We start from the raw sequence: 18105 nt of genomic DNA on the forward strand, positions 1-18105 counted from the left end.
CTCTCAATCCTTCGCTGTCTTCTGTCTCCATCTTTTTAGCTGGCCATCGAACAAAAACGCGGTCACCGCATCGCGCGCTTCTGCGGCCGTCTGGAACGCTCTTCCTTCCGATATTAGGAAGCCACTGAAGCTATGCACTTTTAAATCATCGAGATTGACGAACTCATTTCTTTAGAACTGCTTTTTATTTTTGTTTGTTGTACTTCCCCAGCATCTACGATTATAGTATCACGGTTGGCTACGTACGGTGCGAAAGAAGTTCAACATACATCCGTACTTTAGTCAATCGGTAAGACGCGAACGGTGCGGTAAATGTTACTCTCACCTCTTGCAAGAAGTCTTGCAAGCGTGGAAGAGTAGGCAAAACACACGTTCTCTATAGTGGCTCTCTAGTGTATCTTCCGTGGCCTGAGCAAAGGTCCTGCAAGGCTGGACTCTCACCTCGTTTTGACAGTTCATAATTCTCGTATGCACGGATGTTGAACTCCTTTAGCAAAGATTGAAAACTAATTTTCTCGAGAACGACTTTTTGTGTTTAGTTTGTTGTCCTTCCCCGGCGCCTCCTACTTGCACGGTTGGCTACGTACGGTGTGCGAAAGAAGTTTAACACACTCCATACATACGTACATCTCTCTCCAGTCCTGACCTCTCTATTCCAAGGCCTCCATACCACTCGCCTCTCCACACTTTCTGTGGCCTTGCTACTTGTTCTTCTTCCCTCTGGTCATCAAGCACCACCCTGGCAATCCGTTTCCCTCGATCCGTCTCACTCAGCCCTTGCCAGTTCCAATATCTGGAGTCTTTCCACGCCTCTAACGTGTGCTGCATTCGGCACCCGAATTTTTTTTTTGACATTTCATTGTTTTTTTTTATATTGTTGGGATATACTGCGAACGAGAAAAAATGGAGATCTCGAATTTATCGGCAGATTGCCTACCTCTTGGAAATCCTGAGGTTTACAGCGGGGAGACAGTCGTAAATAATAATCATTGTAGCCGAGGTTGGTTAAGGGGACATCCATTTAGTGCGTACGCAAAAATTCGTCAAAACTGGACCCCTCCCCCCCTCCCTGTACGCACGCGGACTTTTTACACCCCCCCCCCCCACCTGCGTACGTACGCCTGACGCACCCCCCCCCCCCCCGAATCCTATAGAACGGCCGATATTTAGTTTAGATCTTAAGTTTACGTGACTGCAATGTTCCATACTCTTTAGTTATTTCGGTAAAGTCACGTAGGTATAAAATAAAATAAAATTGTATTTTTGATTATTTTATCTTATTTTATACCTACGTGACTTTACCGAAAGAACTACAGAGTATGACCGATATTTAATCCACGCAGAAACGATCAAGGATTAATAATATTGACGTATTTAAGCAAACAGATAGTCCACCGCCGGACTATCTAACTCATTTGAAGGCCAATGTAGACAAATTATTATCGAGGCTTCACCTACATCCCCCCTCCCCCCTCCATGCGTGCGTACTCAATGGATGGCCCCTAATGGGGAGATATCAGGTAAGGGCCTCGTTGTGGTGCGGTGAGTCATCGCGCGTTGGAAAATGTTCGAAACGCCTTGCAGCGTGGACTCCCCTATGATTGTGCGTGGCTGTAGCTTGACAAGATTGCTTCATCGGGAGGGGGGAGTGGAGGCAGTGCCGGATTATCCCAGTAGCACAAGTAGCTACACATGCTACGGGCCCCGCACTTTCAAGGGCCCCGCCGCTAAATGCTTTCAAGCTATCAATTCCGTCTTCTTGGTTCTTTCGGTAAAGTCACGTAGAAGGGAAGTAATAAAATAATAAAAATAAAACATAATAAAATAAAATATTATGTTTTATTTTAATTATTTTAAAATAATAAAAATAAAACATAATAAAATAAAATATTATGTTTTATTTTTATTATTTTATTACTTCCCTTCTACGTGACTTTACCGAAAGAACCAAGAAGATGAATCCCTGCAGTCACGAAAGCTTTAAATCGAAATCTATCAATTCCGGTTTATCAGTGATTCTGCACTTGCTCTATTACTATAGTACTATACCGCCTTCAACTTTTGTGAACGACTGGGTGTTTAAGGTTAGCGATGTGTTGTATTATCTGGCTGTATAGCCAATGAAAAAATTCAATCACTATGCAAGTAAAAAATTGGTTTTAATATTTACGTGTTTTGTATATTTAGGGCCCCTTTATAACATACTAGCTTTACTACCCGGCTTCGCCCGGGACTTGGATTCACCACGCCCCAGCTGCCTTTGTCTCCCCAGTGGCGATGTTCACACACCACACCAGTTACTCGTTTGAGGCTGAGTCGACCGAGGGGAGGCCCAGGACCGGTTCAAATAATCGTCACCGGTGGTGGCCGTGAGCGGGAATCGAACTCGGGTTGCCGGGTTCGTAGCGCAGCGCGCGAATCGCTACACAGTCGCGCGTAAGGCACCGCACGTATCTATGTTGAACTTCGTTTGCACCGTACGTAGCCCACTATGCTAATCTGAGGATCATCATCATGTCAAAATTCACCACCGTTTCTCACAATCCCGCAAATGAAAAAATAATCGTGGATAAGCCTCTAGATATCATTGTGACATTGGACACCCATTGGCCTGCTCTTGTCAAGAACCCCTTCACAGGGTCATTTACTCTCACGCGAATCAATTATCATTTGGTGTATGTTATGTTAAGCCGAACATTTACAAAATCTAAATGTAAATTGAACATGTTCACGTAAAAAAAATTTGTGCAATGGCAATACCTGACCTTGGCACTTCGTAATTTTGTTTTATTATATATATTGCTAATCAATTTTGGTTTTAATTCATCTCCTGGCTGGCAGGTGGGCTGCTAAAGTTGGCAATCATTACGACTGTCATTACAATCACGCTCTGACACTTGCCAAGGGGCAACGTTGGTGTCAATACAGCAAAAGGAGAGTAGTTAACACTTTTCACGTGGTTGTCAATGTCAGGTGAAAGTAATACAGAAAAATACTATTTAGAGATTGTCCTTCCTTCATATTCTTGACTTTGAAAATGAGAATAGTGATGATAATAAGAGTAAATGTTTGCGGTCAAGGATGGGCCGTTGATAAATCTTGAAAGCAAAGGTTCTCGCAATATAAGATCATCCAAAAGCATGCATTTGAATATGCCCTAACCGCTATATTGCATACAAGCTACTTGGCGATGCTGCTGCCGATGCTGATTTTGCAATGGTGTACAAATACAATTAACAACAAGAAAATCACCTCAACACACAATGTGCTATGAGAAGGGGCCATTTCCTGAAACGTCGCCAGGAGAAAATACATTTAGTTTCGGGATTATACTGTTTTCATCTTCTTGACTTCGAAAAGGGTATGATGGATTTTAATGAACAATAATGATAATCGCTTCCGTTTAAGGTCACTGATACATCTTTAAAACAAACGACAGAGGTGCAATGACGGTCCTTTAGCAGACACATTGCCGATTGCACGTGGCTATTCATAGGATTTCCTTAAATAATGTGCTGAGTTTGTCAACAAATAAGGTGAACCATTGAAAGGGTGAAATATCCACGTCAGTTCAGGAAAATAAACATTGCCGCTACATAATTTCAACTGACAACAGCCAAGTAGGTTGGGGTTTGGTGATACTAAAGAATAACGGCATTTACCTTTGATTATAATCCAGATTTTATGGACTCATATTTAAATGTAATCTCTGTCCTTATACCCCATCAACTCAGTCGGTGGTGAAAATGAATACATTAACTAGAACTGGTTTTCTTTGGGAATATCTCCTATAAATGTCACACTTTCCAGCCAAATTCAACACAAGCAGCACGACATTGTTGTACCACGGGTGGAACTTTAAACGTGATATATCGTGCGTATACTATAATTTTGGGTTAATTACATCCAGCGTGTGTTTAAACACAACTTTCACAAAATCGAATCCAGATACAAAATTAGAATGGTGCTTTTGGAAGAAAAACGTTAACAACAAATTATTAATGCTTTTATTGATATTTTCTTGGAAGAGGAGGGGAAAAAAATTCCACATGAGCTGGCAGTCTGCTTCAATGAGACACACTCTCTTAGTATTCTGACAGTGTAAGTGCCACACGACTTGGGAAAATTATAATGCGGATAAGTACATTCGTATCGGCGACTCTCTTTTTTTGTAACATTTATCCATTCTTAGATTAGTCACGGAGGTGTAAAATTAAATAAATTAAATCACGACGTTTCGGGCGCAACACAAGCGTCCGTCATCAGGTGGGACAACCACAGCAAGGAATAATTGCTGAAGTGGGCTCACTTCAGCAATTGTTTCTTGCTGAAGACAAAAACGTCGTGATTTAATTTATTAAATTTTTCTACCTACGTAACTTTACCGAAAGAACCAAAGAGTATGGATCCCTGCAGTCACGAAAACTTCAAATCAAGATCATTCTTAGATTGCCGCAGTTGCAGTGTCCCCATGTTAGTTCATGGGATCGAGTAAGGTGGTCTCCCCTCAACCCGGTCGTGCCGCAACTCAAAAGAATCATCGGCCATATCAATCCACTTCCGGATGAGTTCATCCCCATGCCGTTGAGATTTTGCGAATGAAAAACATTCTACCGAGCAATTGACTGCCAACTGATGTCATTGCTCCATCTCTTCAGCGGCGTTTCCTCTCAAGAACCAATTTATGTCTTGGCTACCACTCACTGATAACTCTTCACCATGGGCCAACATCCCTTCAAGTGACGCTTCTTCTCCAAGCCCAACCTCCTTCTTCTTAGCGGCTGGAATGCTGTCATGATCTCACCTGATGATGATAGCTTGTGTTGCAATCGAAACGTCGTGAGAATTTTGTTTCATTTTTATTATTTTATTGTTTTTCCCTTCTACGTGACTTTACCGAAAGAACCAAGAATATGGGATTATTGTTTGTACCTCTATCGGGGGGAGGCGGGGGGGGGGCATTGAATATAAGTGCATTGTTTTTATTTTCATCAACATGCTTTGCTTCCCCACACACGTGGACATTCCCGTGCAAGCCGTGTGCGCTGTGCCTCTGACGCCAACCACACTCAGCCGAAACTGATCATTGACTTGACAATAAGAATTTCATCAGCAGGGTGGAGGGCAGGATGAGGGAAGGAGGGATGGAGGAGAGGGAGGGGTCAAGCCCCCTCTCAACCCCCCCCATCTCCTTTCCGATGCTATGTGTGTGCTGGAAACACGGGCCTGAGTCTGCTGTGCCTGATTCACGAACCCAGGAACCCGCACAATAGATTACACTGCACACACAGCCAACCAATCAGCACGGTCGTGCTTTTGTACGTTAAACTTTTTTTGCACCGTACGGAGCCAACCGTGCTGATCGGAGTACGCCGGGGCTGGCTGCATACGCTGTGAAATAAGTTCATCATACTGTAGAAACCCTCTTAACGACGGTAAATGGTTCCATGAAACCGGTGAAAAGATTTGGTCGTTAAGCGAGTAGACGTTTCCACTTCAAAGCGCAGCATGACACCGAATGTAAACAATGACCCCCAAACGCTCATGAATGGACGTCGCCGATTGGCCGAGGCCTGGTCAGACCAATTTGGAGCCCGCCGATTGGCCGAAATTGGCGGTCGCGTGCTCGTCGTACGCCCGTCGTTAACAGGGGAGTGGTCGGTAAGCGAACACGTTGGCCTCTACGGAGGCCCGTCAAGCGATTAGGGGCCGTCCATAAATTACGTCACGCGATTTTTGACCCCCCCTCTCGTTACACGGCGTCACAAGTCAGACCCCCCCCCTCAAATATGACGTCACAAAACTATCCCCCCCCCCCCCAAAATGAAACATGCTTCAAATCTCGATTTAAAGCTTTCGTGACTGCAGGGATTCATCTTCTTGGTTCTTTCGGTAAAGTCACGTAGAAGGGAAATAATAAAATAATACAAATAAAACAATAAAATAATTCTCACGACGTTTCGGCCACAACGCAAGGAGACGTCCTCAGGTGAAGAACAGGTCTGTCGGGAAGACAGCGTCTGTTCTTGACCTGAGGACGGTTGCTTGCGTTGTGGCCGAAACGTCGTGAGAATAATTTTATTATGTTTCATTTTTATCATTTTATTATTTCCCTTCTACGTGACTTTACCGAAAGAACCAAGAAGATGCTTCAAATCGCTTTAAACTATTGTCATTGTAGTGCGTATTTAATGTGGCGCTGCACTCTGTTGTAGGAGAAAACATTTATTAAAAAGTCTATTTAATTAAGTAGAACGTGTTGTCTATATTTATTTAAAGTTGCGCATTTTGATGTGACGTCACATTTCTCACCCCCCCCCCCCCCCCCGAGGTGCGTGACGTCCTTTATGGACGGCCCCTTAGTCGTTCACAGGGGGTGGTGATTAAAAGGGGGTTCTACTCTACACCTACACACACACGAGGCAAGAGAAGGCAGCAGCATCCAACGCCGTTTTTGCATCGTCGCATCCCAAAAAAGTTTCGTCCCGTCAATCAATCACTTGGCCCAATTATTTCTAACCACAGGAACAAAATTTAATTAATGAAAAGGTGCGGAACAACACTGAAATAGCGATAAAAGTGTCGGTTTGTCCTTAAAGCGGCCCCCCATTTTGCGGCTCAGCTAGAGGTGGCTTTGACTACAGCGGTTTCCACTTCGCGAGCCCCACTCTCAACAAGTTTGCCGGCTATTTTTTTGTTTTATTTCCCGCAGGATGATAGTGATAGTTGAATGAATTCTTCTCGAGCCCCCCCCACCCCCCATTAATGTGCGTTCGCGGGCGAACGTGGAAAATGTCGAGCGATAAAGACGACGCAAAACAAAAAGTCTGCAGCTCCAGAAAGACTGCATTCACCTGCACGATGTTCCTGGTACTGTGCTATGAATAATACATAACGGGCCGTCCATAAATGACGTCACGCGATTTTGGACGATTTTTGACCCCCCCCCCCTTCGTCACGTCACAAAGTCAGACCCCTCCTCAAATATGACGTCACAAAGCTCTGCTCCCTCCCCCCCCAAAAAAAATGCTTCAAATCGCATTAGACTATTGCCATTGTAGAGCGTATTTAATGTGGCGCTGCACTCTGATGTTGTAGGAAAAAAACATTTATTAAAAAGTCTATTTAATTAAGAGGAACGTGTTGTCTATATTTATTTAAAGTTTCGCATTTTTACGTGACGTCACATTTCTCAAACCCCCGCCCCCCCTCGTCACACATCGTCACAAATGTCTGACCCCCCCCCTAGGTTCGTGACGTCATTTATGGACGCCCCCTAATACCAACAAGGCTTGTGCGGTTTGGATTCACCGAGCTTCAACGGCAGATTAGCGATTCCTTTCCCGTCATTTCCCAATCTTCAGTTTCACGAACGCATACGAATGAATGTATGATATATGGTCGCACACAACCAAGTGCTTGCCACAAATGAATGGTTTCATCAGCACTGAACTCCGGTCATCCTCGCAGTAGCAGCGGCTTTTGGCTCACCATCGAACAAAGGCGGTCACCGCATCGCACGCTTTCAGGTGCGCTTCTGCGGCCGTCTGGAACGCTCTTCCGATATTCGTAAGCCACTGGAGCTATGCAGTTTAAAATCATGATCTAGATTGACAAACTCGTTTCTTTCGAACTGCTTTAGTTTGTTGTCCTTTCCCAGCATCTCCGATTAGCACGGTCGGCTGCGTACGGCGCGAAAGAAGTTCAATGTCCACAACATTCACGACGCCGTTCCATAGTTTGTTGTTGTATTCCACGTCCAGATTGATAGCTCGTAAACGAGATAACGACAGCACGCCCTCGTGGTGAAACGAGTAGTGGCACAGGGCTTACTACAATTCACGAGTCCGCGATTCGATTTGACTTCCCGGCGCGGCAGCTGAAACGGTGCCAGTTTCTTAAATCCCCTTTTCCCCCTGCCACTGTCGTCCACATCGGCAGGACGAGCACACGACCACAGGGAGTTGATCTGCAGGTCAGTGCGGTGGGGTAAAGCGTGGGTTACTACCATGGGTGGAGTTTGGGGGGGAGGGGTCATGGGTGGGGGGCAATGCCCTCCCCTCAAGTTAAATATTTTTTAAAATAAAAATATTTTAATAAAATGTATGCATCCGCGATTGCTAATGTGAGGGACAAAGTGAACCCCCACCCCCAATATATGTCAAACTCCGCCGATTGACTTAATCCTACCTCTTGCAAGACGTCTGGTCAATGCGGAAGAGTAGGCCAATACACCCTCGAGAAAGAATCTCTCTTGGGATCCCCCAATTGGATGCCCTTCTGGACAACAGTTCCTTATTATTTGGGTCGAACCTTTCATGTTTGACCCTTGTGAAGAGACCAGCCACAGACAAATAAATGAGGTCACAGCAAAACAGTGATCTCTTTTTCCAGACACAATTTTTTTTACCGTTTTAATATTTTTCTTGGGCGAAAGACAAATGCTTTCCCCCCCCCCAACCAAAACCCAATAACTGAAATCCAATAAGTGAAAATAATGAATACAGATTGACAAAGTAACGTTAATTACCCATTATGGAAGTGGTTAGCAACCAAAATCAATACTACTCAAAAAACGTTAGGTGATTTGTGGTTTAAACTGATTACGACGTTTCACATTGTAAAAATAATGCGTGTTTCATGGAAGAGTGCATACATATACAACGCGAGCCATTTGTTAAGCAAACACTATAATCTTTTGACACTGAATAAAGCATTACAATTTTTAGAATGATTAAAAGCTGTGGAAATTCATTCAATTGCATTGAAACCACATATTAAAGCCTTAACAATGGCACACATTTCTCAAGATTGTGATGCAAATGTTCGTTCATTGTAATAATGCATCAACAAGCCAGCTCACACGCTGGCTCCCAAACTACGCAACCTTCCGACACTAAACGATTTACCACGCGCTAATTCAACAGTCAGACGATGACGAAAAGATATAAGAATCACATTAAAATCCTTCTGTTTAAAAAGACACAAGCATCCCCTACCTGGGCATGTGTTCAAGGTTTGCCAGAGAGCGTGGCTATTTGGGTCGCACCTTTCATGAAACATGGGCACGAGTCTCATATATCAAGAGTTCGAATCCAGCTACAACACCAACAGCAACATCATCATCGTCGTGGCTCACACTAGCAGGACACCGTGTTACACTGTAACAGAGCAATTGAAACACACCCACAGTGGCTAATTTAAAGACTTTCTTTTCAAGTCCAGAATTCCCTCTGCTGGAAACGCGTGCATCCCAACGGATCTTTCAGTCCCATTTTTTTACATTTTCAGTTCCATGATAATTATTCAAATTTGTACACAGTGCTAATGGAATGCTAGGTAATAATGAGCACAGTTTTACATTTCATTTCTGGGGTTGCAGAGGGGCGTGCATATATTACATCTCTTTATGGGACTTGCGAAATAAACACTTGTTCCACCAAACGTAAAGGCATTTCTGACATCTGTATTCAGAAGGCAGCATGGGAATGATACGCCGTGAAATGAGTAAGGTGGTGCAATGGGACTCGGATCAAAAGGAATGAGCAACATTCTTACTCTCAAGATTACCCCACAGTTGCCCACGTGAAGAGTTAGCCGTAGATTGTTCACAATTTCCTTAGAGAGAAAAAAATCATTAGCAGACCATTACATTCCAGATTAATGGCAAGCAATTTGTAATTTATTAAAGGACGCAAAACGTTCTGTGTATGATATATAGTCCAGAAAAAAAACACACAAATTACATTTATTTCCCCTTTGCGCGTGCAAGTGACACATAAAAATAGGCACTTTTGGAGGACAAGTTTTTTTTTATGAAGAGCAATTGCATTCATCAAGTTATCTCATTCATCACGAATGAAAAAAACGAAACGAGGAGTAATGGCGACCACACTGCTGGAACATCTAAAAGTGTCTCTGGCCGTGGCCAGGAGCCTCTTGCCCAGCCCTGATGACGCAATAACCACCTTCACAACATTGCCGAGGCTTCAGTAATCGTAAAATTAATTTTGCAATGTATTAGAGATTACAGTTAAAGTTTTGGTCCTGTTAAGGCAATCAACATTGTGCTCAGAGAGCAAGCTGTCCAATATTTTAACTTGATGCATTTACAAATAAAACGTGACGTTAAACAGCCAATAAGCCGCAATGTTACCGACTATTTATTGCCTTACAGATCTTTACAGGCAACTGGCTTTCAATTAGACATCATTCAACAGCTCTAAAATAAACACAGGCATCAATCAACATGTTAGCGCTGTAATGTGTGCCCCGCAGAGCGAGTCTAATGCATGCCAATTTAAATGTAAAATTATATCCAAACTGCCGAGTGACCTTGAACGTAGCATACGAAGAACTCTTTTTTTAACGTCATTATATCAGCTTCCTTTTGGGCCCTCACGTGCAACACTTAACGTCAGGTTTTTTTTGCGTGTTAACCACAGTGCATTGCTTTCTACAAACACATTTAAAAAATGCAGTTTTCATAGTACAGAATATCATCGTACGTACATTGTTGTTTTATTTTCTCTGCATCGTTCCAATGCTTCTTAAATCCCACTGCCCCTGTCCATCCCAGGAACATAAAATAGCTCCACCACAGTTCAGAGGTCATGTCTGGTGCAGTAACATTTGGGGTACTCCCTCTCGCACCTTTCCCTACAGACCCTCTTAGAATGGCTCTCGCTAAGAGCGTTGTCGCATGAAGGCACTTCCACCAACAATGGGGTAAAAGCAAGAAAATCCAAGCCTGCACCTTTTACGCCCTCCTCCTTACCGCAATGACGACGGCTCGCAATAATGGCTAGACACACTGGAAGCCCTGTGTTTTGACAAACGCTTAAGCGACGAAACGTAAAAGCAGAGAGACGGATCAGAGATTCGCACGTGCAAATCACGACGGCTCTCGCTAGTTTTTTTAGTGCAAGTTAAGTGTTGGGACCGCCTGCCGGTCTCGTGATTGCTTGCTTCGCCTTTCAAAGGTTACACACAAGTCACTTCAAAAGTAAGCTGAAACTTTTCTATCATAGAAATAAACTTCGAGCTACAGTCCTTTATATAACCAGGCGACAGCTCATGGAGATGTGTGGTAACCTTTCTGCAATGGGGACCTGGTAAAAATGGAAGTTTGTAGCAATGCTGAGTGATATTAATTAAATCCGATATTCAGGTAGTTTAATACAGTTCGGTATTTGGACGACATCACCAGCGCACTAAGACTACTTGTGCTGATTATAATCAACGGTATTTATTTTTCTCTCAGCATCAGACATTGCACTTTGGTCATTTCACATGCACAATTATTTGGAAGCCTCGGGGTAATCAAACGATCAAAAATTGTGCAAACTGGCTCAGCGGCACGAAGTATCGACCTTCATTCATTTCTCCGGCCGCTTACATTCACGTACATTTATTGAGAAGCAGTCTTCTCATTAGAAGCAGTCTTCTCATTGCCGTAATTTGGCCGCTTAAAGATGTACATTAACATTGCTGCCACATGCATGCATGCATACATTTATTTGCTCACGGACTTCCACCTAAGATCCGAGACGCTCCCCCATCATCGTCAGTGAGAGTGAAGGCTGGAATAGGACGGCTGCATCTCTCTGGCCGAAGTTGAAGATTATCAAGAAGATTTCCTGGGCTCCCGAGTGGAAGAAGTTGTGGGGAAGAAGTTGTGGGGAAGAAGTTGTGGGGAAGAAGTTGTGGGGAAGAAGTTGTGGGGAAGGGGAGACGGGGTGGGGGGACACACACACAGAAGTACCCCCACAAATTAAGCGACGCACGCGACAGCTTTGCGAGCAGCATCGTCCAAATCATTGGCGGCCATGATCGGCAGCCCGCTGTCCGCCAGAATCTTCTTGGCTTCGTGAACGTTGGTTCCTGTGAGACACGCACACACACACACACAGGCACGAGCGCATAATGGTCGGGTTCCCACGATTTTCGTTATTTTCTGAAAAATTTCATTAACCTGAAACGTGGGAACTGGATAGGAAATTTCGGATGATGCAAAAAAGTTGTCACCGGTGTCGTCTTGGGATTGATCTGAAAATGTGATGTCACGGGAAATGTCACTTCCGTAAAGTCAATCGTACGTGTTTCCCACCAAAAGTGCCATCAAGTGGTGCAAATAAACGCTTAAATTAATACATTATTATTTACGTAAAAATTGTCGGAAAATTAGGCCTAGATATGAAATTTCGGACGTTCACATTTTTGTTGTTTTCAAATTATGTCATGTTACTCCGCATTTTTGCTGCCAAAAGTGCCGTGCCAAGTCACTTTCTTAAATTATTAAACACAAAACTAAATATCAAGAATTAATACCCATTTTAGTTTAAAGAGATTAATTAAGTGAATGGAAGATATTAAAATGTTATACATTTAAATACAGAAATACAAATACGAATAAAATCTTAATTTGGGTCCTAAAAACCCCAAATTCCAACATTTGAAAAATGAAATCCAAAACTTGATCCCGAGCGCACATGAAACATCAGGCAGGGTGGAACGGAGTTGCGCGTGTTGTTGTTGCCACTGGGGAGACAAAGGCGGCCCCATTCGTGTGCCGTTTCGGCCTTGATAGGGTGCTCGCTAACGGCACTTGCCCCAACAAAGTGTTAAGGTATTAAAGGGGAATCTTTGTCTTTGCCTTTATTGCTCGTGGCAATGGCGGCAGAGTTCGCTTCATGGAATGCAGCTTCCCGTGAAAGAATTTGGGAGCCGTGAAAAACAAAACATGCAATGTCGTCCGTTGTTAGTTTTCTTTTAATTACCAGGCTCCTTGCGTTGATAACACACGCATTGTTTTACCATTATCTTGTTTTGTACAATTTAGATTGTACGTTAGTTCGTTTTTTTTTTATAATAAAGGAGCTTCAATTTATTCTGGATTTGAAGCTTTCGTGACTGCAAGGATTCATACTCTTAGGTTTTTTCGTTAAAGTCACAATAATAATAATAAAAAAGAAAAATAACTAAATTAAATCACGACGTTTCGGAGGCAACACAAGTCTCCGTCTTGAGGTGGGACCGTCACAGCTAAATTAACTGTATCAAGTGAAGAGAAATCCAAGAGACAAGATCTTAAATACTATCGGCCGTAATCCCTGTGGAGGTGGTTCACTTGAATCTTCCCTTCTAACCCCGCCCACCTCCCCCTTCTACCCCCGCCCACATCCCCCTTCTAGCCCCGCCCACCTTCCCTTCTAGCCCCGCCCCCTCCCCTTCTAGCCCCGCCCACCTTCCCCTTCTAGCCCCGCCCACCCTCCCAGTCCCTGACTGCCACATTTAGATAAGCTCCTCCCCCCTCCCCTGAACCAGTATTTAAGATCTTGTCTCTTGGATTCCTCTTCACTTGATACACTAAATTTGGCTGTGACGGTCCCACCTGAAGACGGAGACTTGTGTTGCTTCCGAAACGTCGTGATTTAATTTAGTTATTTTCATTTATTATTATTATATTTTATTATTATTTTACCTACGTGACTTTACCGAAAAAACCTCAGAGTAAGCTTCCATTTAACTAACGCTCAGCCGCCATATATCCCAACCAAGGCTCGACAAGTCGACCGATTTCTTGTATCTGCGTTTATTGGTCAGCTGGGGTTTTCTCTCTCACTCTCACACACACACACAAAAACCTCCTCCCGACAATAAATTACTCGGGCACTACACAGGGACGACAAGAGGCGAGCGTCCGATACGGTAAACGCGCGGTTTACGCTCGAGCCATCAATCACGCAATTTACCTCTCCCGGACACGATCGGTGCGGTTTCCTCGTGAATAATCACGAGTGGCTCCTTTCCGACCAAACATCTCCGTAAATAACGGCGATCGATAAGTTTTATTTAAAACAGTTTTTGTTTTTTTACCTATCCTTCCCTCAAGAAACAACGCTGACGGCGATCGTGTCGGGGAGTCGTCTTCTCGTTGGCTCATCAAAGGGTATCTTCACCCACGCCTTGGTAGAGTGCATGTCAAGGACTTCCGCCCACAAGACAGATTTCTCAAAAGCCTCTTTTTCGTCTGGAATGATGGCAGGGGAAACTGAACGAGACGAACGTCTCAACACCGATATCAACCCACCGTGGTGCACTTCATTTGTGCACCTGCAAACCCCACCCCCACCCCACAATTTATTTTTTTATAAACAAAGTGGCAGGATGTCTTTTGTTTTCTATGCGTACGTAAATGTACACGCATTCATGGGGGGGGATACATGTGTGCTACACGTGTGATACATGTGCGATACATGTTTGCTACATGTGTGTTACTTGTGTGATACATGTGCGCTGCGTGTGTTTTCTACATGCCACATGTGATGAAGCGTCACAGTGAAGCCTTCTCCTTGTGAGTGAACAGAATCCTTGTCTGTATACATATTCGTATAATAGTCACCCTATATTTGTGTAATGGCCCTGTAACTTAACTGTTCTATGATCAGTCAAAAATTAATCCGCCTGAGCAGACTAATGCAACAGGGAATGCATTATTTAACACTGATTTATGTTTGTGCAATATTTTCGATTTCCCATTTGACAGAGTTGTTTCCCCCCCCCCCCTGCCCTGATTTCTTCATTGCCGTACTGCATTTGTTGCGAATGTTGTTTTGTTGACCGAAGTCACTCTTGCAAATGCGACTAACCTGGTCCCGTCAATTGCCACCCACCCGGATAAGCAATGAAACTTGAATTGATACACGCAACTTCCAGCCTTAGCAGTTGCCACTAATATTCCGCAGACGGCAAGGGAGGTGAGATTTCGCTGCTCTCGGCAAATGAGACTATTGTGGTTGAGAACTCTCGCCAGGTTTCAACAACTTAATCTCGAACTCGAAAACTACAATCCTCAAGACTCTGCTGCCTTCTCCCAGGGTTTACTCTTTTACTGGTAGGAACCACTTGGTTCCACCAGCCCACAGGGGATTATTGTGTCCGTCCGTCGTGCATCCAAAAATGGGAGGGGTGGGGCTGGGTGGAGAGGGGAGGGTAGGGAGGGGCTGGGTGGGGAGGGTGGGAGGGGTGGGGCTGGGTGGGGAGGGGCTAGTCACCCCGTGGTGCCCTTATAAAACTCGACGTTTAACCTATTCACGCCGGCTTGTGCCTGCCCTCAGTCGGGCATATTTGCGGAATACACCACGCCGCCGTTGACCCTGGCCATCGACCGAGGAACCCAACGTTCCTACCAGCTCCCTCCGCAGGAATGTGTTTGCCACGTTCCCATGACCACTGAACATCCGGACACCTGCCTGGTTCGTGACCCGATCCAGAGGACTCTTCGCGGGTTCCCACGGCAACCCTGCGGGGTCCAAGCAGCGGGGTGTTGGCCGGCAATGGCATCTCCCGTGTAGTTAAGCTTCGGGGTCGCACACTCAACTTATTTATTGAACAAAAACAACACGCCCAAAAATATCGCAGACGTAGAGCAGAGATGTCGCATGAAAAATTGGTTTACGTTGAAGTTGAAAGAAATGTCACTTTCCCCTACCCTGGGCGAGGGGGCTAGGGGAATAGACGGGAAGAGCCAAGACCACGGGGTTGAAAACTTGAAGACAAGAAATTAACCGTGCCAGGTTGTGCCAATAAGAACGGCTCGGGTTTGGTTTCTAACGAGTGTGCAAGCGCAGCATGCGTGTGTGTGTGTGCGTGTGGCTGGCGACGATAAGGCTTCGGAGCCTGTCAAGCCTCCAACCCACAACATGTGCGTCTGTGTGGGTCCGAGGCCAAAAAAACCCACTTAAATGTAGAGTGGAAATCTCGGTAAGCAATTTGAAAACCTACTCAAAGCCACATGAGATGTGAAAACCCCCAAAAAAATTAAATGAAGGCACTTGAGAAAATACACGATGATTTTTTTTTGTAATGCACAGTATATCATTTTTTTTTTAAATGTCCCTTTAAAAAATAAAGTGACTTGCCATTTCAGTGGGATCTCACCAAGTTTTCGATAGGCCCCTGTCTATCTTATAAAGAATTCTATAAAACTGTATTCATAAATCTCTGCAAGCGTTTACACAGAAATCTGTTGACAATGTACCATGTCTTCAACAGCAGCACCGTCTGAGAATGCCATAAAACTCACGTGCACCTATTCCAAACAATCACAAAAGCTGCCACATCCTCGGCAACTGGCATTAAACCATTTTAATTGTTTATTCTTTGAGTTAATATTTTATCTATTATTAATTTAACAATTTTTTCCTGCTTTTCAGATGACATTTAAAAACGATTAAAATTTTACGAAAGATTAACGAGTTTGTATACTAAACATTACCTGTAATCTTCCGAGAGAAAAAAGAAGTCCTACATTAATTTCAAAAGATAATTCATGCATTCATGTGGATAAAAGTCAGTTTGAACATTTGTTAAAATAAATGAAATAACCACTAAGTAATTTGTTAAAATATATGGAATAACTCTACGTGACGTGACTTTTTGGCCACTCTGTATAACTAAGAAAGGTGACGGTGAATGGCAGGCGGAAGTGGAAGGCCTTGATAATGAAACTAAAATAGGGGCGGGGATTCCACAGCACGGACGGCTGGGGTGGAGGATTGGCTTCCATAGCTCGCGGGGCAGCAGAGGAGAACGAGCCAGATGGCAAAACCGAGACACAAACACAAAAAAAACAACCAATTACCGAACCGGATAACGACTCCCGAATCATAAAAATTCATCAAATCTCTTGGAAGCAGACCTATTTTGAAGCTCCGCGTTTGAATGCAAATCACGTGCAAGAAAAAGTGCTCTCGTGGGAGATTTTGAAGAGCAAACCCCAAAGAACCCGGGACTAACATTCACATTTCGAATTCAACAGAGAGACGCATCTCACAACTTGAAAATAAAGAGTATACATGTGCATATGTATGTTGAACTTCTTTCGCACCATACATAGGATAACCGTCCTAATTGGAGTATGCCACGTCAAAGGCGACGTGAGATTCATGTAACGGTTAACTTTCACTCCCTTCCTTCACGACACTGGCGAGCATTCTGCGCCGGATTTCAAATGAGGAAATTGGAAAAGCCTCCAGAGCTTTGCGGTTTTTTCCACCGAGCCACCACAGGCTGGCCGGTCGCCTGTAAACTCCAAATTGAAGGCCTATATAAAGCGTGGGTTATCTACAGGGAGGGGGGGGGGAGCTCAAGTTATAAAATAATTTATGTCCAGCAAGGATAAAGCAATATCAAAGGTGCATTTCGTTCTGGCGGGATAAGGCATCCGAAATGAACCGTGCTTTCTCCTTGGGGGGGGGGGGGGCGGGCAGCCACATTTAATCAGCGCCGCGCTGAAACTCTCAGCAAAATTGTTGTTTGTGTGCGTGCGTGCGAGCGCGCTGGCCGGCGAGCGAGTGCGTGTGCGCGTGCGCGCATACAAACGGCAAAACCGCTGCGACTCCAATTACATTGAATGGGTGTTTCATCACAAGACCTGGCGCGCCCTGCGGTGCACGGCTCTGCTGACCATTGCTTTAAGTGAGCGACGATGTTTTCATAAAGGAATATCCCCCCCCACCACCACCGCGTAACGAAACCGCTTGGAAAAGCCTCCTTTTGTCATTCGGGGCCCGTTCATACGGCGCCTTAGTTCGTATTGCCGGAAGGGATCGGGGTGGAGGGGGTTTACACGCGATTATTTTTCTCGTAAAAAGTGATTGGCCATTCAACACGACGGGAGTATTGCCATACTGGAGTACGTCACGGGATGCTGCTGTGCGTGGTGTAATTGGTTAGCACATGGGGCTTGAACTCCAGAGGTCAGATGGATTTGTGTCCAGGCACAGCAGTTGAAATCCTCTGTCTGGCCCAACACTGTGAATGGGCACACGGCAGCGAGTCGATCGACAGGTCGCTTCAAGATGTCTGGCCAGGATGCACGAGTTCCCTGTAAGGGGGATGCCCTTCTGGCAGCAGTGGCATGAGAAAGACATTGCAGGGCTGGACCTTCACCTTCACTACACTACTGTGACGTTTACGATTTATTTCAAACAGTATATTGTTGATAAAGATTGCGTTCTAGATTTGATGTTTTCGTGACTGCAAGGATCCATACTCTTTGTTTTTTTTCGGTAAAGTCACGTAGGTAAAAAATGAAATACA

The 18105-nt window shown here is 44.4% G+C and overlaps 1 protein-coding gene across 1 annotated transcript in view; it reads right to left on the reverse strand.

Annotated features, from left to right (window-relative positions):
* Positions 1-8460: 8460 nt before the first annotated feature.
* Positions 8461-18105, reverse strand: part of SUCLG2 (succinate-CoA ligase GDP-forming subunit beta) — a 135248-nt gene continuing 125603 nt past the window's right edge. Inside the window, exon 11 of the mRNA XM_078876627.1 lies at positions 8461-11883. Coding sequence (XP_078732753.1) covers positions 11774-11883 — 110 coding nt within the window. The 3' untranslated portion in view covers positions 8461-11773. The remainder of the gene's footprint in view (positions 11884-18105) is intronic.

The sequence above is a fragment of the Lampetra fluviatilis genome, chromosome 44 (genome assembly GCF_964198595.1).
Source record: "Lampetra fluviatilis chromosome 44, kcLamFluv1.1, whole genome shotgun sequence".
Lineage (NCBI taxonomy): Eukaryota > Metazoa > Chordata > Hyperoartia > Petromyzontiformes > Petromyzontidae > Lampetra > Lampetra fluviatilis.